The 21,940-nt window shown below is 43.8% G+C and overlaps 2 protein-coding genes across 2 annotated transcripts; one reads left to right on the forward strand and one right to left on the reverse strand.

The window, feature by feature from the left end:
- Positions 1-953: 953 nt before the first annotated feature.
- fbxo46 (F-box protein 46) lies at positions 954-12,446 on the forward strand. The gene is made up of 3 exons (XM_037124378.1): positions 954-1,385; positions 8,074-8,700; positions 8,801-12,446. Exons 2-3 carry the CDS (start codon positions 8,221-8,223, stop codon positions 10,616-10,618), a joined length of 2,298 nt encoding a protein of 765 aa, XP_036980273.1. The 5' UTR covers positions 954-1,385; positions 8,074-8,220; the 3' UTR covers positions 10,619-12,446.
- Positions 10,818-20,990, reverse strand: slc5a2 (solute carrier family 5 member 2). The gene is made up of 15 exons (XM_037124387.1): positions 20,867-20,990; positions 20,648-20,719; positions 19,534-19,638; positions 19,327-19,386; positions 19,107-19,211; positions 18,902-19,007; positions 18,304-18,384; positions 17,344-17,573; positions 15,851-15,986; positions 15,543-15,650; positions 15,260-15,410; positions 14,631-14,799; positions 14,293-14,508; positions 13,639-13,774; positions 10,818-13,565 (listed from the first exon to the last, which is right to left on the reverse strand). The coding sequence occupies exons 1-15, from the start codon at positions 20,963-20,965 to the stop codon at positions 13,360-13,362; spliced, it is 1,980 nt and encodes a 659-aa protein (XP_036980282.1). The 5' UTR covers positions 20,966-20,990; the 3' UTR covers positions 10,818-13,359.
- Positions 20,991-21,940: the final 950 nt, after the last annotated feature.

Consider the following 21,940-nt stretch of genomic DNA (forward strand, 5'->3'; position numbering starts at 1 on the left):
AGTACTATAGAGTAACACATAGAATAAGTACTCCTATATTTGATTGTGTTTAACAAAAAAAGAAGAAGAAGAAGAAGAAGAAACAATGGTGATACTACCTGAGAGAAATACTGTTTCCAGATGGATGCAGGCATATGTACACACAGTGTAGTAGTGTCTGGCCCTCTGCTGGACTGAGTAGGTGCTGCTCTAATCTTTTGCTCCTCTCCAGTTTATCTCAAATGCAAACCTGTGCATGACACACATGCTGTATTTCTCCACCACTACCTATCTAAAGACCAATTTTGATGAGTACAAAAGCTTCATGTACTGTCAAGATACTTTTTTAAAATAACAGCTGATACAAAAGAAATAGAAAAAAAGAATCGTTTGTGATTCATTTCTTAACCTTCAGGTTTGGGGAGATAAGATGAAACTTTAATGATCCCTGTTGGCAAACTGGGTCATTGCAGCAAACAGAGATAGCATACAGAAAGTTTGATATCATATTGAAATGTATAACACTGGGACAACATTGTCAATATCAACAGTGGAACACTGCAGTATATTATAATTTTCCAAATAAGCTGCACAGTTGAAAAAAAACAAAAACAAACGAGAGTTCATGATGAAAGTATGATGAAATGTTTACAGCCTGGCTAGAAATGCAGCCAACATGCATTGTGAAATATTTCTAATGAGGAAATGCTGGGACACAATTATAAAGTCTATGAAGGCAGAGAAGAGAATTACCCAGTGGACAAAATGTGAATAGACTGTTATTAGTTTACTATCAGGGGGAATGTTCCTTATAGGTGTGTATGGATTTTCCCAGCTGTCTTTGACACAGTGACCTTTTGATGTTGCGACTTTACAGTGTGGTCCAGTGTAGTGAGTGTGGGGGGGCAGGGGGCAGCAGAGGGAGGGAGCTGAGCAGACGCCATATATGGGCACACCACCGACTCTGCAATGCTATTGGCTGTGGGCCTTATGCAGCTGCTTGTCAACAAGATGGCCTTCCTCCTCCTGCCGTTTTGACACTGATTATTTTGGTATCCCCGAGAACATACCGTGGAAGCTTGTGTCACTTCTAAATGGATAGTGGGGGAGCGACTGGCTCAGAGTCCTAACAAGGCGTACTGTCCGCTAGACTTTGTTCAGATAACTGACAGGCACACAAGCCTCGATAGCAGCCAGCACTAGACAAGGCTGATAACAGAAAGTAGCTGCTGGCTAATGTCGACGTTAGCAAGCGAGTGAGCTAGCCTAGCTACGTGGACACGGATAGTTAACTCGTGTCACCTGCATTTAACCAGACAAACTGGTTTAGTTAGAGTGAGCTACGGCGAGGGAAGACCCGTCATCGACACTTTACAAGGCTGTCTGTGGAGATTGACGCTGCTAAGGTGAGCAGGCTAGCGAAATATGAGGTTGATGGTTTTTTGTCATGTTAGCTTGCTAGCAAGCGCTGTCATGTTATTATCCAGGTAAGTTGTGCTATGCAGTTAGCAAGCTCGTCTATTTACTATTTGCAGCCACCTATAAATAAACGGAATAGAGTGTTAAATCCACTATATGTGTTGTTGCTTCGGGTCTAGTTAATGTTAAATATGAATCGACCACTTGACTAGCAGGACGCTGAACAATTTACTACGACGGTAAGCTAACGTTAAGTGTTTGCTAGTTGGGTAACTTGACCAGCTAGTGGTTGGCCGAAGCCGTCCCATTAGACGTTCAAAGGTGATCGCTGCAATTAAACGAAACAATCAGGTCAGTGTTGCTGCCGCTATTTGTCGTTTGTGACACCACACTTGTTGGATGTCACTGGAGAAGCTGGCATTTTTCCCGCTAGTCTTGTAGGGTTAGAAGGTTATCCAAAACAGAACCAGGAAAAGTGATAATCAGGTGACCTACATGGCTCTAAGAAATGCAGTAAGAGTAAGAACTGTGTGTACATTGAGTGTTGTATATGCAAGTGAATGAATAATCTAATTGACGCATTGTATGGCACGCATTAGTTGCTTGTTGGGCGACATGTACACGCTAAGATGAACAGATCTAGAGTGATATCTCTTCTGAGGACAGTAGCATATTAAAGTCTGACGTTGCCATTATTCCAAAGTCATCAGTTTTGTCGTGTGTGAAGTAGCCTACTCACATAGAGGTAACTGTCAGAGCTGGTATTGTGAGGCCATGCATGATTTGGCCTCTTTCTTCCAGGTGTTCAACTAGGTTAATACACTATGTTGACACAGTAGCCTTTGTGAGCGTAGTATCAAAGCTTGCATCGAAGTCTAACTCGTGGTGATGTTATAGCACTTACAGGCAGACACTTACTCCAATACAGACAGCCCTGTATGGCCAGTGGGCACTCTCTCTAGGTGTCCTGACAGAAAGGCAGCCCTTGATGTAACGACGTTCCTAAGCAGACTGCTGGATTGATGCACTCAGCGCCATTGTTCTTTTGACAGTGTGCCGCAAAGCTGGCCTGCTGGCTGTGCGTCTGTGGCATTGTCTTCACAGACACACGCAGAGAAGGAGATTGAGCTAAGACTTTTTGGCATTCGTCCGCATTGTCATTTGTCAGCTTTTGGTCATCTGTCTGAAATGCTGTGAAAGAGAGTGTGGGAGGATCATATGAGGGGGCTGAGTTGTGATCCTCATGCTTACTTTTTTTGAGTAAAACTAGCCTTAGTCCTGTGAGCTAATAGGTTTAAAGGGAACAACACAAAGTCACAAGCTTTTGAATTGTCGCTCCATTTGCCAGTCCAACTTAATATTACTGTTTAAGAGGGTTGTGGTACACTATGACTATGAACTACAAGCACCTCACATAGTGTCACCATTATTCTTGTCAGAGTGCATGCTACAGTGCTCTTGATTTGTATAGGGAAATGAGTCAGTCCAGCAGAATTCAGTTTTAATGTAGTGGGACCAACCTGTCAATCTCACTATGCAAACAGCAGGATAGTAATTTGTGAGCAGATCAGTATCACCCTGTCAGTATTTGTGTGAATATGTTGTCTGGATTTTGACTGCAGCAGCAATCCACAAGCATTTGCCACTGACACAACAGTGCGTGAGCTGTTTGCGTATGAAGACATTTTTCGTAATGCTGTAAAAACTTCAGAATATTCCACACAGACAAGGGATGACATCCTCTGTATTATTGACGTAATGTACTTGTACGTAGGTTAAACAGCGAAACTACTGTGTCTATCAGTCCACCTAACACTGCCCCTTTATCATATAAAATGGAGAAATCTGTAGTAGGATTTGATTTATTATGCCTTCTGTTATAAAAGCTTCAGCAGCAACATCACTGCCCACCATGGTAAAGTCACTAGTGTCATCTAGGTTCACATGTTCTACCTGCAGAATTCTATATATGTCGAAGTGAAGTGTTAAGTAGTACACACAGAGAATCCCCTTCTCTTTTGACAGTTGCTTGGTGAGACAGCATGGATACCTAATGGTGCAGACCCCAGCACTGTAGTGTGGTTGTGATTTCTCTGGCTGCCACTGTGCTTGGGCAGGATTTGAAGGATTAGGTTGAGGCAGAAAGCTTAAAACCAAACTCAGGCCTTCACTGACACAACTGTTTCAGATGAAAAGAAAAAAGTAAAAGTAGCTCAGTACTAACTTAAATCAGTAGAAAATTGACTGAGAGGCTCTGTAGCTGTGTCTGGATGTGAGTTACTTGAAACAACAGTCTATTGCCACCTTTTCACTAAAATTGGCTGGTCTACACAGGTTTTTTTTAAACACAGGTTGACTTGCAAAAAATTGCCTGTTGACCCCTTTCCCACAGGCAAGGCGATTGTGATTTTTACTTGAAGCTTTAGGTTGTATGTCACTGATGCCATGTTTCACATTATGGATGCGCTGGAAACAGGGAGCTACACCAGCTAAAGTAAACCCAAACAAGCAGTAGCATGGAGGCCAGTTATGACCCTATGTTGATCACTGTTTTTTTTTTTTGTTTTTTTTTACATACTACTACAGTATCCTTATTTATTCGCCTCCACCAGATGTTTATAACGCTTCAGTTCACGCTGTGGGACATGCGTCAGAATTTAGTGTGTTCACCCGGGTCTTGCATTTAGATCATAGCCAAGTGTGCGGAGGTGATAAAAACCTGTCTGCTGCAGAGTCAGTTGATCTGGGTTTAAATGCTGAGTGCACACATTCCCATTGCACATAGAAAACCCGGTCTTAACGGGTTTAAGTGGGATTTTTGACCAGTAGAATCACAATATCTGTAACTTTGGGTGTCTATTCAGTTGCTCATTGTTTTGGTGGGTGGTGGTTTATTTGTTTGTTTTATGCTGTTGTTGTTATTAGCCAGCAGGTTTCTCAACCTTTACTGCAGCTATCTGCCCTAAGGTTAATGGTCGCTTTTCTTGTATTTAGTTGTAGCTTATTTTGAAAAGCATTGAGATAGTAGTGCCAGAATTAGTCTATAAACCAAAACAAATGAAATCAGCTGTCATCTTAAGGCCACATGAAGTCTAAAACTAACCTTTTGAAAGACAGGATCTGAAAATACTGGTGTGTAATGTGCACAGAAAATCGTGCCAAAACAATGACACAACCCTGCATAGAAAAGCTTGGGTGCTCTTAAATAGTAATTTAAAGAAGCCAGCATTCTGTTTGCATTAGATCTCTGTAGTCACTCTTGTTGAATACCAGTGAACCTGATCCCACAATGAAAGTGTTGTCATTAAGCTTCATTGTCAGATGACATTTCACCAAGGGATTTTATTGACAGTGCAACAGCACAGAAATTGCTGTACACCTTGGTTATCTGGAAGAGTTCATGAATTGCTGTCAACTGTATTCCATAAACAGGATTTTGAAACTATTAATTTGATAGCAGTTAATGTGTCAAGATACTGTGTTTTGAAACACAATATAAGTGATTGTAAAGAGCAGGCAGGAGGTGACAGAATTTAACCCGCTGAGTCCAACAGTAACCTGGCTGTGAGTGTCGCACTCCTTGCCAAATGTTGGCTGCACTGCACAATTTTGTTGTTTGCCAACCGACAGAGGAGGAGGAGGAGGAGGAAGAAGAAGATTTTTCTTTGCAGATTCTTTGAGTTTCAGTGTAGATCGAGGACGATCCAAAAACACTGTGTAGACAAAGTCATTTTTATATCTAAGCAGTGATTTCAGATTTATCTGCTCTAGTGTGGACATTGCCTCTCTCCCAAACATCCTATATTCAAAGGACAGTGAGAGCTAATAATTCTGCGCTAGTTTGTTAAGGTGGATGATGTCCTGTTAGTGTTTTTGTGTGTGTGACTTTGTAGTGGAGCACTGCAGTGGGCGGACCCTCTCTCTTCTGGCCCCTCATATTATACCTTCCAGTCTCTTATGAGAGATGGATTTCATGATGCAGTTAGAAGGAAGGAAAAGATATGTTGATGAAAAAGGAGGTAGAGAATAAAAGTGGTTAGAGAGTCACAAGGGATGATGGAGAGAAAGGGCAGTTAAAAAGGTTCTCTAGCCTTTTTTCTCACTACAGTATAATCTGCCTGCTCTTAGCTGAGTTGTTGCTGTGTGATTATAGAGGAAGCATTTCAATTGGTTCACCACACTGTGTGGGCGGTGTTTGCTTTTTGCACCTCTCTGAGCCATTCCATTTGTCCAAATGTGCAAAGCACCACCCATTCAGTGTGTCACACAGAAACACAACAATGACATGTTTTAAAAATTGTGGATTGAAGAAGTCCAGTGGCTGAAGCAGACTTTAGTGTCATCAAAACTCAGAGAAACCAATCCTGAACAAATATCAGACATTTGCAAAATAAGCTCTTCGATCAACCTTGTGTTATGCAACACGATTGTTTCAAGAGCTCTGCACTGATCACATGAAGCACTGTGGGATTTTCAAGTGCTGCAATACTAGTTTGGATTGTACACCAAAACACACCCTGTGTGAACTTTGATATTGGCATCATTCCTTGCTACGACACCTTGGAACGTTTGTAACACTACTTTTGAAGCCAGATTTATTTTGGGCTGTTGCTATTTTGTTATGTGTTTTTAGTGTGTGTGTATGAATATATCTGTCTGAACCAGTCCTAATAATCCATTACCCTCCGATAATGCAGACTGATGCATAAGTTTTACAAGTTGCTGCCATACTCGAAAGATGTAACAGGTAATCCGTAAAGTTAATTTTGTCAAAGATAAGAGGACAAGTTAATCAAAGATGCTCTCACTTGAGATGACCATAGATATTGATATATCTGTATGTATGGAGCTGACTATATGTCTTGATCTGTAGAGGAGAATGAGAGAGTCACCACAGAGAGACATGGGACCTAATTGGTTGTCATTTATTGTGTATAGTGAAAGAAGAGGGCAAGAAGAGAAGTGATTTTTTAATATTTGTTGTGTGTCAATATAAAATCAGTTTTACTCTATATTGTGCCTTAGGGCTAATTATAATTTATTGCAAAAATAATAAAAATTGCAAGAACAGTATTTATTTTATAAAGGTAAAATCTGTCACAAAACAGAATTTTAATTACATATTTATAGATGCTCTGGCCAACAAAACTTCAGAAACTCCAGATGTAATAAAACATGTTTGGCAGAGACCAGGAGAAATGCCACATCATCATGATTTTAGTAGTTTTTCTATGACAGTGAAAATTGTGATGTAAAATGTAATCATCCATGATAAACATCAACTATATCACAATGACTGTGTCTGTCAAAATATTCACTATCACTTTTCGACCATATCGTGCAGCCCTATTACTACTGTACATAGGCTAAATAAATTGATAATTGTTTAGGTGAGTGAGTACTCACCTTCATCATTTCATCTGTTTCTTCTGGATGTTGTGCTTGCCAATGTATTATCGCTCATGCTTACAAAATTTTCCAGATAATATATGGTTTTATCTGGGTGTTGATGTTGAATATGTATTAGCTGATGAGTAAGGATATTCTCAGTAGTCTTTTTCTTTCAATCAAACCAGCTAAATATTTGACTGTAGTCAGTGATGTTTTGTGGTTTTTGTCTAGACTAATAAAACTATAAAATTGATAGGGAAATTGCATTGTTTAGAGTCAGAAGTTGATATGAAAAGAGAAGAGAAGTCGTGTCCACTTTAATCCTACAATACACCTTTTAAAAGTAACTGTGTAAGGAGTAAAGGAGAGAAACTCAGGACTGACAGGTGAGGCGTAATTGTGGTACCAAACAGTTTTCAGATGCAGAGGAGGCCTTCAGATCAGCTGTGAGCCAAACATGTTGCTCCATTGCCACTTGTTCCTCTCCTTAAGCATGCCGGCACGTTCCTGGCAACCCCTACAGCTGGCAAAGTTGCAGAAGCAAAGCACGCTGGTTGGACTAAAGGCTTTCCCCCCTAGCCTATAGCATAGGCTCTTTGGCAGGGAGAAAGGGGTGAAGACAGGGTGGACAGCTTCAGTAGTTTCACTACTGCCCCACCCCCGCCTGCTGTTTGCTAAAAATAGGTCCAGCATATGCCTACATGCTCCTCCCTGTGTTGCCTCCTATTAAGCAAGTCCTCTTTGAAGCACTGAGATGCAGGAGAGGAGCAGAGGGAGAGAGGGGGAGAGTCCATTTGGAGCTTTTGTGTTCCATCTTTCATCCCTTTCATCTGCAGGCCGCAGACACCAAACCTGAAATGGAATCCCTTTAATTTGATTTAGAGGCTCCAAAGCTGGGAGATGATCTTAGTACACAGTAACAAATGTAATTGCTAATTGAGTTTGGCCAAAGTAGAAGGCGGGCCAGTTGTGTTTTGTTCAGTTAGTATCACGACCATAGTTCTGCTCTCCCAAGTCTGGTAGCTGGGCTGCTGGTGTACAATTCTAACACTGTCTGAATTGTACCTCGAGGCAACTATTCAATACAACCTCAATTGGTCATTGATTATCTGAACTGAACCTGACAAGCATTGTTGCTGTAGAGATATGAACTCTGTTTTCAGTGACTGAGCTAACATATAACTTTGTTGTTTTTCTCTTTTCTCTTATTCCACCCTCCCTGCCTCCCTGCCTGTTTGCTGCTCTCCACCTCTTCCTCTCATCGTCCCTTTCCTGTTGATGCAGTTTGTATGCCCAGTGTTGCTGGTGAACTTGGTGACAGACAGTGCCCATCAGGTTGGCACTGGGACAGGGAGCTGACAATGAGAGCTCTGGCTCTGGGTGTTTGCTGGCCTGCGTAGATGCCGATATGCCCCTGGGGTCCTCTTCCTGATGGACCGAGACACTTTCTCCCACATCCGTCTGTGGTGCCCACGTCCCTTTGGCACCTACTCCCAGAACAAAGCAAGGAGCCCGGGCTCAGGAGGCAGTGGTGGAGGTGGAGGTGGGACAGGGTCCCCCTCCCTCTGCAAGGCTGAGCCCTCTCCAGATGCCAGGAGGACAGTGGATGGGAGTGAAGATGGGAGGATGATAGTGGGGGTGCAGGAAGAGAATGGAGAAGAGGATGATTTGGGCTCAGAGAACACTCCACCTGAACCTGAGCTTGTTTCCAGCCCCCTGACACAAAGCCAGGCACCTCCACCCTCTTCAGCCCCTCCCTCTCCACCCTCTTCCGGATCCCAGATGGAAGATGGCCGCGTGCTGTTAGACACCTGGTATGTCATCAAGCCAGGCAACACCAAGGAGAAGATTGCCTTCTTTGTTGCACACCAGTTCAGTGGAGCAGGCCAGCCTAGACCCAGCGCCATGAAGGTAAGGAGCTGAAATACAATCTGCACCAATGATTTTTCTTTTTAGTAAGAGATCTTGTTTTGTTTTTCAACTAAACCTGAATTAACTTCTCTCTCAATAGGTTAAAGGTAACTGGGCAACTGACTGCAGTAAAGCCAAACGACGAAGACGATGCTCATCCTATGACCCTCCAACTCGCTCCCAAGCGTCAGAACCTCACCTCAGCCATGACTCCTCCCCTACACCTCAAAGCCCTGATGAAACACTTTTAGGCGGGGTGAATGAGACAGATCTGTTGTCGGTGGCAGAGATGGTTGCCTTGGTTGAGCAGAGGACCGCCATGGCCCTCCAGGGAATTGTGGCTGCTCATGGGAACCAACACCAGCCTCCTACTACCCCCCACAGTCAGGGCCTTAACCCCCACCAGCACACCCTACTCCGGGGCACAGTATCAGACCCCAGTCCTGTTGTGTTTGTGTCAGACAGTTCAAATAGCCAGCCCTCCAAAGAGGCAGAAGAGTCAACATCTCCCATCCAGACAGACCAGGAGCTGGAGGAGCAGCAGGAGTCATGCAGGGTTGCCCAAGCCATCGCGCACTTTGAGTCCCAGAACCTGGAGAATCGGCTGCATCTGGGCGCTGGTCCTGGAACAGACTCTTCTAATCAGGACAGAGAAAGGGAGTGTAGGAGAGGAGGGGAGTCTGGCATTGTAACCCCTCCTCCACCTCCCAGCCACAGCCACGGCGAGGTTAGGATAGCTTTCAGAGTGTCAAATCTGGACCCGCGGTCTCAGTTGGAGCCAGCTGGCAGGTCCCGCTGTATGTTTATGAGCTGTGGCGGTGGAAGTAACCAGGCAGCAGCCAGGGCCAAAGAGAAAATCACCTGTGACCTCTACCAACTCGTCAGCCCTTCATCTAGAGACCCCAGTAGTCTGCTGCTTGCCGCCACAACTGCTGCCCCCAAACAAGATGGAGATCACTCAGACAGGCAGGCCTGTGGCAGCCCAGACCCAACCCAGGAGCTTTCCTCTGGGGAGAAGAAAGCTGTGGGTGTGGGACGGGAGCGAGTAACAGGCTTCCACGTGGAGGTGGTAGTGACAGGTGCTGTGGACCAATGTGTGTTTTATGGCAAGGACAGTACAGAGAATGTGCAGGAGGAGACAGTGTGTTTTGCTATACCAAGTGGGGGAGGGGGTGGTGGGGGTGTGGGTAGCTCCACTGACCCTTCATCAGATGATCCCCCTCCTGGACAACTCTTCTTCCTTCAGCCCACTCGGGGCCCAGAGGAGGATGTAAAAGGAATGGGGACTGGCAGCGGGTCAGGAATGTGCTCTTTGGACTGTGCCAACAATAACGGCCCCAGTACTGGAGTGGGAGTGGGCTCAGGAGAGCGGGCACCTCGACCAGATTCTCCCAGTGTTGGGGATGACTGTTCAGACCCTTCGCTGTGTCGCCTCTACCGCCACGTGTCCCATGACTTCCTGGAGATCCGATTCCAGATTCAGCGCCTCCTTGAACCACGCCAGTACATGCTGCTGCTGCCGGACCACATCATGGTCAACATCTTCAGCTACCTGCCGACACGCTCACTGGCAGCTCTCAAGTGCACCTGCCACTACTTCAAGGTGTTGATTGAGACATATGGGGTGCGGGCAGTGGATTCACGCTGGAATCAAGACCCTCTCTATAGGGATGATCCCTGCAAGCAGTGTAAGCGGCAATATGAGCGCGGGGATGTTTCCCTGTGCCGTTGGCACCCCAAACCTTACCACCACGACCTGCCTTATGGACGTTCCTACTGGATGTGTTGCCGTCGTACAGACAAGGACACACCAGGTTGCCGTGTTGGGCTTCATGATAACAACTGGGTCCAGCAGCCTGCTGACGGCTCTCAGCCTATTCGCAGCAAGAGGGAGGACAGGAGGGAGGAGGCCAGGTAGAGAGGAAAGGGTACACCTCACACATACCAACTCTCATCTCCTCCTGTTTGCCGCCTCCTTTCTCCCTCTCACCTGCTCAGAGGAGTATAAGGAGGAATCTGCACTCCAGGACTGTTGCTATTCTTTGCTCCAGCACTCCCTTCTCGTACTTGCCCTCAGTGGAGGGAGGTTGAGAGGTAAAGAAGGAAGAGAGGTGTGACACTCCTTGCCCCCCCCCCCCTTTTTTTTTTCAAGCGTTCCAGAATCCCTCCCCCCCACTGTGTTCCACAGTGGCACCTTTTAAAAGTTTGCATACCAGGGTTGGGGTCCCCTCTTGCTGCTGTCAGTCAGCCCTCTTTTTGCCTCTCACTCAATCGGGTTTCTGTCTAACTCCATACATGGTTTGTTAGGTAAATCATGTGAAAACTTTGCAGTGTATTTGATTGAGATTAGCATTCATAAAGTGACGCATAGAAATGTAATGCCCTAGAGCCTGCTTACTGTTCCCAATACTTGTTCTATGTTCTGTGTTGTATCACAAACTTCCATGTTAGCTGTACAATGGTGCTTCAAGGAATGAGCTGTACTGAGTCCAACACATGTAAAAGTTTTCAGTGGTCGAATGTTCAGCATTGCTATAGAAATGTGATTGTATAAAGCAAACTTGATTTTCCGTTGTACAAGATTACCATTTGTACCTGTCCTGCACCATGCGTTTCTATATCTCTGAATGTGCTGTAACGTTGTACTATGTTGATTAGTCCCCTGATAATGCTGCTGAAATCATTGCCTGTGTCACTGACGATAATTCTGAAGTAGCCATACCATTGGTTAATGACAGGCACAGTCTCATATTATCGGCCAGTCTCACTGGCCACTGAGAGCTGTTCTTGTCATTGTTTCAGAGTGGACCCTAACCTTGCTGACCAGACATAAAGAGGAGCCAACGAATACTTTCTGGTTTACAGAGAATTCTGGGAGATGGATTGAAGTGATAAAGACCAGTGGGATTGAATGGGATTAAAAAGAGAAACTTGATGTCACTTTGGAAAGGCCTGATGTCACTTTTTATGGTTTGATTGAATTGCTTGTTTGCTATTTTGTTTTTGTTTTTTTTGTTTGGCTGTTTTATTGGGGTGTGTGTCAGAATGTTTGCTGTTGTATTTGCTTTTATTTTTGAGGACTGTGTTCTCCCTGTATCAGCCTGTCACCCTACTCAACCTGCAAAGATGTATTTTTTCGAATATTCCCATCTTTGTTTTAACCCCCAGCTCTCTTCCTTTCCTCTCCCCTCCGTCCTCCTATTCGGCAGAGGGCAGCGTTTGCCAAAGCCGTCATTCATGCTTTGAAGCGGGTGAAACAAACTACCACAAACTGCAGAAATACTCTCTACACCAGCTTCCAGCCTTAAAAGCCCCCCTACCTCTTACCCACCCTGCAGGAGATTGAGGCGTCAGATACCTCACAGATCAAGAGTATTGGGAGTTGCACAGGACCCTGTAAGTGGCTAGATTTCAGATGCTCGATAGACTCTACTGGATCCACCCATAACTCTTAAGTGTGGGAGTGTAAGATGAACAGTGCCTGGTGATGGCTCTGACTCTTCATTCTTGGAAAACCTCTCTCTCTCCTCCCCTCCTCTCCCTCGCTGTTACACTCCCCCACTCCTGCAAGCTGACAGACTGGACATTAAAGAACTGATGTGATGAATGATGCTGAAACTGCATGGAGGTTGGAAGATGGTTGGGTAGTCTTGGGAGAACTCTGTAGGTTCCAGACATGTACAATGCTAATGGGAAATATCTGCTTAAATAAAAACAGAAGTGATGATTAAAACTGGAAATCTGAATCACTACCTGGTCTGTGTGGTGTCTGATAATTAAAAACCAGCAACCAATGATGGCTTTAAAGTCATTCATTTTACTGTGATTGATTTAATCATTTGACATTGACAATGACAGTAACAAAGCACATTAGATGTAATCAGAGCTGAGTTTAGAGTGACCAAAGGCCAAAACTGCTTTCAGATGTACAAAATGGAACAGAAACAAAGCAATTCTTTATATTTTTTAAAGCTAGAATCACCAAATAATTGTTAATGACTGAAGGCAGTTTTGTGATTTATCTCATGTTTGAGTAATTTAAAAAAGCACAGGTAAAAACTAATCAGAGACTGCATTAACAGAAAAAACTAGAAATTCACATTATCCCACAACATGAGCGCATGAGTAGTAATGAGAGTTTGAAAATTTGTCATTACATTGCTCTTTAGTGTCTGATGTAGTACTAAGGCAGGTGTGGTTTCAGGGCAAGTTTTGAGTTTTATTTAGTTCACATTTTACCTGGCTTCCAAATTCTAACTTTTTCTTCTAACACCTCTGATTTCAGGCACAGATTGACTGTGATTGAATCAACATGTAATAGTATACAGTAATGGCTTTCTAACCTGATAAAACATTTTTAGATTCCATTACACCTGCTCCTCTAAACTAGAGAAATGCAGTGAAGGATCAAAACCTTTTGCACTCTTCGCAGAACTCAGACTGTTGGTAGTATATTTGAATGACTGCCTATTTGGAACCTATTTTTTAATTGCAAAATCCTTTGATTTAGAGTGCAATGACAAGTAATTACCAACAGAGGGCAACACTGTTGTATTTATCTAAAAGCACTTTTAATATGTGCCATGCAATCTGATTAAATCTAGTCTCATCAAGATACCAACTCTTAAAATCCACTTTCAGTTAGAATCAATAGGACTGTTAAGCATAGTAACCCCACATAAAAACTGCTAAAGCCATCATAATGAGAGCATTGGCATCCACAGTGTACTTCCACACCGGGTCCTCGCTGATGTCAGGCAGCTCCTCTGGTGCCTCAGGTGTTTCTTGCTCCTGAGCCTGGGAACCCCCGCCACACAGCCGACCAACCAGACCACAGATACCAGACTTCCCTTCCTCTTCAGCCACTGAGGTAAAGAGGGATGAGTGAATATTTTCCGTGAGTGTATGTGCATCTGTCCATGTGACTTCCTTTCTTACCTGCATCACTGTTGTCATTCTCCCTCATCTTCTCCGCAGCCTCTCTCCGGGTTCTTCTCCCTTTCTCCTCCTGCTCCCAGTCCAAATCCTTCCTCTCTTCTTTGGAATGCCGCAGGCTGAACACCAGACGATAGAGCTGAAAGGAAAACAGGAGAGCAGAAAACACTGGATTTTCATTTAAATGCTGCATCACCTGATTTCAGATCAGGGCCCTCAAAAATGTTTTTCATGTCATGGACGCTTAATGAGTGAAGGTGTTGTCTTAGGAAGCTTCATATAAGTTCTGACAGTACTGAAATGTACACTCACGTATGTGGTCCTAGGTCTCAGTGAGTCAATGCGTCTGTGCACATAGGAGTAGATTTCAGGGAGGACAGAGTGGACATGCCCCCTGCAGAGGACTTTTAATTTGATGACGAGTCAGAGGACATAGCATAAAATACAACAAAGTCCACGTAGGGAGGAGAACAGGGAGGATGAATGAGTTAAACGTTTACTAGATTTCCTATCTTTCCCCATAATCTACTTTTTCACCATGAAGTGATGAAGAAAAGACAAACTGGTGTATATAATTCACCACGATCCAAGAACTGAAGCATTCCCTGCTCAGGCTTTCCCTGGGAAGGGACCTCCTGACCGCCCGTGAGCACTTACATGTCGGTCGTCTATGGGCTTGGTGCAGTAGCTGACCAGCAGCACCAGCACTGACGTACAGAAGAAGAGTATGATTCCAAAGTGGAGGTAATGGATCCCGCACACCAAGAAAGGGCAGTTGGAGGGGAAGATGCAGCTGCCAGTACCAAACCAGAACTCAGGCAACATCCGACACAGACCCATCAGCAGGCCACCTATCAGGCCCCAGAACGCACCCTGGTGGTGAGGGCATATGGGGAATCAAATGTTCTGTTTATATCATTTCAGTAGGTGTTTCATGGATGATAATATCTCTTAATATGATAGTTATGTCACCATATAGTACTGTGTCATCTCACCATTTCATTGACCCTCTTGACAAACACAGCCAGGAGGAAGACTGAGGCGATGGGCGGAGCCAGGTAGCTCGAGACTGACTGGATGTAATCAAACAGCTGACCGCTCTGAGCCGCCTGAACAACGGGGATCCAACAGATACTGATGGCTACGATGCACAGAACCCAGACTCTAACGAAGAGAGGACAATTCATAGTTAACCAACTGGTCAAACTGGTCTAATTTAAACTCATGGTATTAAGCACTTTAAATTTAGCATTTATGTCCTCAGGTGAGTCTGAGGAATTCTTTGCACTTAATGGCATTTCATTGGTCACTCTTTGGAGAAATCTTTTACTAGGACAATGTACCGTCTAGTTTATAATATGGGGGCAAATGGGGAACATTATGGATGTGTTGATCATCAAATAGGCCAATTTCTAAGCTCAAACTAACAGCTATGCAAAACAAAAATCGTAGTTTAGTTGACGCCTCACTCAAACCATAGCATATCAAATGCCATCATCTTTACATGGAGTATCATCGTAGTAACATGAAGAGGACTCCGTGGCATATTAGGAAGTAGTCAGAGGGAAAAGTTGCAGAAGAAATGTGTCCAGTTAAGTTCTTAACCATAACACTGTTCATATACCTGCCAACAATAATGAGCTCGCGCTCGGTGGCCTGAGGTCTGATGCGAGTCCAGATGTCCATGGTGAACAGAGTGCTGCTGCTGTTAAAGATAGAGGCCAAAGAGGACATGAGAGCAGCCAACATGACAGCCAGCATCAGTCCTCGTAACCCTGCACAGAGAGGAAGGAGAAGAGGACAGAGCGAAGATCAGAGGGAGGTGCTGAAAGGAGCAACAACATGTAAGATAAGACTTCTCCTCCTCTTTTCTTTTAAAGGTATACGTTATTGTTATGTGTCCTTACCATTGGGCATGACTGACACCACCAGTTTAGGATAAGCTATGTTGGAGCAGCCCACCTCAGTCCCACACACTCTCTTACACACCTCGGGGACAACACAGCCAACCTCATCTGCAGGTGGATGAACAAGCACACAGACACACACACACAGACTTTGGCTTTAAACACAGCAATGAAAATCAGCCTGCTCGTGACACCTTCACAAGAATGGTGTCTACTGCAGAGCTATTATATTAGCTTTTATATTGTTTTTATTCAACCATGTTTAGAATGGATGGATTAGTGATGAGTGACAAATGTCAGCCACCGACCTGGGTAGAGGACCCTGCTGATCATGCCGGGGAACACCATGAGGAACATTGGCAGCAGTTTCAGGTAGCCACACATGATGCAGCCGGCCTTCACGTGGGTCAGACTACGAGCTGCAAGGCACCGCTGGACTATAACCTATTACAAGACAAGACAGCATGGTTTATTTTGTGAGAGGTATTTATATTATATATATTCATAGTTTTATACAAAGAGCAGGGAGAAGAAATCTAGTGGAATTTGGGGGGGGAGTTTGTGAGAAAATAACCACGGGTTTCATCAATGTTTCAATCAGATAATCTTTACTAAAGTTGTACATGGCTGTGATGAAGGTCGTGTGCAGAGAGACATTTTAATGTTCATGTTTTTTAAATTTGAAGGATGGCAAAAGTTGCACCAGGTCATCAGATTTACCTTAGCCAGGTTTAAGTGGTGCATTACTTGCAGTAGTTTTTCTCAATGAGCCATACTGCCTTGCAAATGCAGGGAGCAGAAAGAATGAATTTGAAAAACAAGGGTTTGAAGTTTGAAGGCGTTTAGCCCGACTAGGAAACAGATCATTATTTTTAGTCTGATAATTAACCTCGAAAACACTTCCAAAAACAATGCGAGACAGCACACAACAAAACACAACTACAAACTGTTTCTTCTTCAGCTTTCTTGTTTGTTTAATTAGTCTTTAATGTGACAGTATTACCATATCAAAATACGTGACCTCCACTTGCGCCAGAAACTGCAGTTACAGCTTCTGTGCTGAACTAGGCACATCTATCTAGTCTGTTTTCCCTGTTATGATTGGAATCAGCTGCTGCATTATTTATGCGGTACAACTAATTCAAACGCTGAGGCGTTGGAGCACCAGTTGTGTATTTATCAAATACAGGAATCAGCAAAAAGGGGGTAAATTAGTTGGAGCTTACCTTTCTCACCAGCTAGTTGTAACTAGCCACTGCATTCATTCCACATTTCTTTAAGGATAATAATGACGTACACTTGGGTAAGAAAACGTAAGATTCTCGCTGACACGTCTTTACATTAAGCGTTGCTACTGCCTCTCTGTGTGACTGGTTCCATGCATTGTTCCAACAAAACTCAATTGTCTGAAAAATGTCCTGCTAGACAACAAAACAAAGAGAGGCCCATTTCTCTGAAGGCCCACTACAGCCTCCCCTGCAGCTGTTAGTTCAGTGACTGCTGGCCCTGTCCATGGTGCTGAATCAGCAGGGGTTTCACCCGTAATAGACTGACCCTAACCCTAACCTGACATCAAGGCCAAAAGAATCCAAGGAGAGTGTGTTTTCAGTTTTGGGAGCAGTGGGAATTTGTTTTCAGGATAACGGCCTGTCGGACGAATGGGCTTTCGGTCCAGTGGGACGTTTTTTGGACTACTGGGGATTAGTGGGTGTTGGAACAATGAGCAGTCCTCATGACATTTTCTGCCCTTTTCCTATCTTTGAATTTCAACTGACAGGGTAAGACTGAGTGAGATACTCACCTGGTCTGTACACCAGTACCATCCTCCCACTATAGCAATCCCAAACACCACTCCAGGCCAGGGCAGGTCCCCGGTGGTGGGGTCCCTCAGCAGGCTGAAGGCGTCCTGTCTGGGGGTGTAGCAGTCGGGGGAGATGTTGTAGCGCCGGGGATCCATGGAGGAGAAATTACTCGGAATAGCAGAGCTGTATTTGGCCAGCAGCGCACTGTAGCCTCCCACTTCAGCAAAGGCTTGAAGTGAGAAGGAGAAAAGGGGACTTCTTGGTCATTTAAAGGGTCATTCCAGGCGAATTATAGAAAGTAAATACAAAAGGTGTCCCCAGAAGCATAGTTTCATGACAGTCATTCACCAATTCACCTACAGATTTAACCAAACTGCCTTAAATTCCTATTATATTACCATATAAACAAGTCTGATTTATGTGGAACAATAAGCATACAGTATTTGTTCTTTCCCAATCAGTAGTCCAGAGCTCTCCTGTTGTAAGATAGTTTCCTGCCTGAAGATATGAGTCAGCTGCCGATTCAGCACAATGTTCTCAACGCACCACTGATTCACAAAAGGAGGTGGCTGTGGTTTCCCCCTCCACTGGTTTCTCGTCCACTTTTATCTCATCTGCCTCCTTCTCTGACTTTGCTGTAATCTGCACCGGGATTACACTGATATGTATTGACCCTTTTTATGACAAAATCAATGAGGCTGTGAGCAGGAGGCTGCTGTTTTGTCGGCTGGAGGGAGAGAGTTTCGCAGCCATGCAGTGTCAGCAGACTGTACACCACAGCAGCGAAATGAATGATTGCTGAGTACCTAGTTAATCTCTTTCCTGTTGTGAGAGAAGATAGCCACAGGCCTGCAGGGACTGACAGAGGCCGAGAAAAAGATAAAGTATGTGCCGTGTGAACGAAAGGAAGAATTATTTGAGGATCAAAATGTGGAAATGCTTTACAAAGTTGTACTTACAGAAGCCGGTGAGGACGAAGGCGCCGGCAATGATAACGAAGGTCTGAAATGTGTCGGTGTACATCAGAGCAGCCAGGCCACCTGGGTAACACACACACACACACACACACACACACACACACACACACGCACACACACACACACACACACACACACACCTTAGAATACATAAACAGAAATGTCATTCTTAAAGGGTCAGTTCAGTGACTTTGTAGTGCACTTACATAAACTTACAAGAGACACTCTGAAGAAGCAGAGGCCCTTTGGTGGTCAAAGTAAAAACGGCAGAACGGCAACGCAACAAATTACAACTTTTTATCTAACCATCTCTGCCCTTAAAACCTTCCAAACCACACAACCTCAGTTTGTAGCAGGGGTCTTCTGGTTTAGGCTATACACGTGTAGTATCCAAGCCTGATGACATCACTATGACATCATGATCATCACATCAAATTCAGGTGTAACGAGGAGCAATATCATCGCTACTAGTAAACTGAGCCTTGTGTCACATCAATGGAATGCACCTTTAAAAGAATAGCCATAGATAACTTTATGGACCAGGTCCCGTGGATACAAATACACACATGTGCATACATACCTGTGACAGTGTACAAAGCTGTTATTAACAGAAGGGTGATGACGGCCACGTAGATATTCCACCCTAACGCCTGCTGGATGAACACAGCTCCTGAAAACATATCCACCTGGGGGGAGACGCAAGCAGGGACGAAGTGAAGGGATGAAGAAAGAAGCTCTTTCTGCATGTTCTCTCTGAATGTGCGCTGTCCTGCAGGATGACTCACTGAGATCTTGGTGAAAATGTAGAGGAACAGGGAGATAACGGAGAGGTAGAGGCTGATCCTGGACCCTCCAAACCTCTTCTTCAGGTACTGGGGCATGGTGATCACCTAATTTCATGTGATGTGTGTCAGCACAGGAAACCACAGCACATTTCAGTGAATGATACACTTGAAAAACCTACATGTTGATGCTGAAAATGGTCAAACAGCCTGAGCGACTCACCCCAGCTGTGAGGTAGACAGGTACAAACAACCAGCCTAGCAGCAGAACGATGAACAGAGCCTGATACATGAGACAAACACGCAATAACATATGACATGTTAGATCATTTTCTAGCCCTCCGTGAGACAAGTCTGTTATGCATCTATTCAGTGTCGATGAATGGGAACTGAAGATTTGTACCAGCTGTGAGTACACAGAGTGACTTACATTCCACTCAAACCCTCCCACAGCAATGCCGCTGGCTGCCCCAGTGCCCGCCAAGCCCACAAAGTGACCACTACCAATGTTGCTGGCAAACAGAGACGCACCAACCTGAAAAAAAAGAAACCCAACAACAGTAAATCAAAACCAAACTGAGATAATTTAAGACTTACAGGAGTACAGCAAAGCCACACAGTGTGAGGACTATGACCACAAATGCACAAAACAGACATACCAGTGCATTGTGACACATCTTGTGCCCCATCCACCGTTTTTGAAAAATAAAATAAAAGTCTTCATAAAGGTTTTAAAATGGAGCCATATATTGCCCCTTTCCTGAACAAAAGATTTGGCTCCTTATCCAGGATGTGACCAGAATGGTGTCAACCTTGACAAACTCAACGCCCTTCAATTTTTGCCTGAACACGGATTTTGTTAGATGGATACAGATTTGAAAATTGAAAGTGATTTTTATATATATATATATATATATATACACACACACATATATGTATATATATATATATATGTATATATATATATATATATATATATATATATATATATATATATATATATATATATATATATATATGTATATATATATATATATATATATATATATATATATATATATATTTATCTACTGGGGGGGGAGGCTGTAGCTCAGCGGGCAGAGCAGGTCTACCAGTGATCGGAAGGTCGCTGGTTCAAATCCCGGCTCTGGACAGGGCTGACTTGCATGTCGAAGTGTCCTTGAGCAAGATACTGAACCCCACATTGCTCATCAGTGAGGGCCCTGCGATGAGCTGGCAACTTGTCCAGGGAGTACCCTGCCCTCGCCCTGAGACAACCCCGCAACCCCTTGGAAAGGGATAAGCGGCTATGGACAATGACAATGACCTTTTACTGATCAGGACATTTTAAAGTGTAAAAATAAACTTGTCACCACCCTCTGGTGGACACATTATGGAATGGCAACAATGTCTCTGAATTACCTGCAACACATCACTGGCATTTCTGCACTCCTGCTTCTTATCAGTCAACATATAAGAGCTAATAAGCTAATAAGCTTCAACCGGGCCACATATTTATTGGTCCAGCTCTACACTGAACTCACCGGCCACCAGGTCATGGAGCGTCCTGCCAGGAAGTACCCTCCAACTGTCCCACGTTTGGTCTGAAACATGGACTACAACACAGACAGGACGACTCTGTTACTCTGGCAAACCAAGTGCAAATGTTATCTGTGTCTTCTCCTCCTTTCCACTCTTTATTCAGTCATTAGAATCTCCTCACGATTAATAATAATAATTCAGACTAACAAAGGTGCACTCACCCAAATGCCGACACCAATCACCATGATGAAGTACCCAACTATGATGGAGAGGTCTGCTGGGTTGTTGACGGTCACTTTGTCGGACGAGGGATCCTCCATTTTACCACTTACGCCTGAATACACTCTGTTGAACCTGAAGCCTGATTTTATTAACTTCCAATACTATGCAACCTACTTTTGATTTATCTTTGCTTTTACAATTCCTAAAAATACACCTAAACTTATATATCAATATGACCAAAGGGCTCAAAGGCAATACTGCACTTGTCGAAGACCGATGCACAGGCAGGATACGGGTGGTCAGTGTAAAGTGAGAACTTTGACCAGCTGTTACATTGGGCAGATTCAGCAGTTTATTCATTAGAGTAATTATTAACGGCGAACCTGTTTCAGTCATACACTTCTACTGGATTTCCCACATTTTACATGCAAAAATGCAGACTTGTATCACTTGTGGGCCTCTGGTCAGTTTATGTGTTCTCACCATACAAACGTTAACTAGTCAGGTGTGTCATCAAAAGTCAGTAAAGTCATCACCAAAACACATGTAAGCAAATAGTCCTTTAATCATTTGAGAGCACTGCTTTCATCAAAACATCCATTTGCCTTTCTGTTCACAAACTTCATTAGATTGTACAAATGAGGGCAGCTTCACGTCTCTGAATGGACACACAGCGTGTGGGTGTGCATTATGTGCAGAGAGCTTGTGCCAAACACATTTACGCCTCAGCTTAGAAAACATGCATGCGCACACAGTATCACTTTTCACATCATACAAGCTGTAAGCACACAGGGAAAAAAAAAATCATTTGACACTTCAAAGTGAAAATTCAGAGCCTGTAATGGATGAGTGTGTGATTTTTTTTTTCTAGAAACACAAGCTGAAGCTCACATCTCTTGACAAACTAAATTGACTAAAAACATGTTTGTTGTGTGTCTGACTAGTGACTGTTCTACTAAAGGAAGTTCAAGAAAGCCTTACAGATTGAGGATTTTGGTCCACTACACAGTTCATGTTGTACCCGATAGGTATATCAATATCAATATCAGATGAGCCCTAAAATCTCAGCTATC

This window comes from Acanthopagrus latus, chromosome 2 (assembly GCF_904848185.1).
Source record: "Acanthopagrus latus isolate v.2019 chromosome 2, fAcaLat1.1, whole genome shotgun sequence".
NCBI lineage: Eukaryota > Metazoa > Chordata > Actinopteri > Spariformes > Sparidae > Acanthopagrus > Acanthopagrus latus.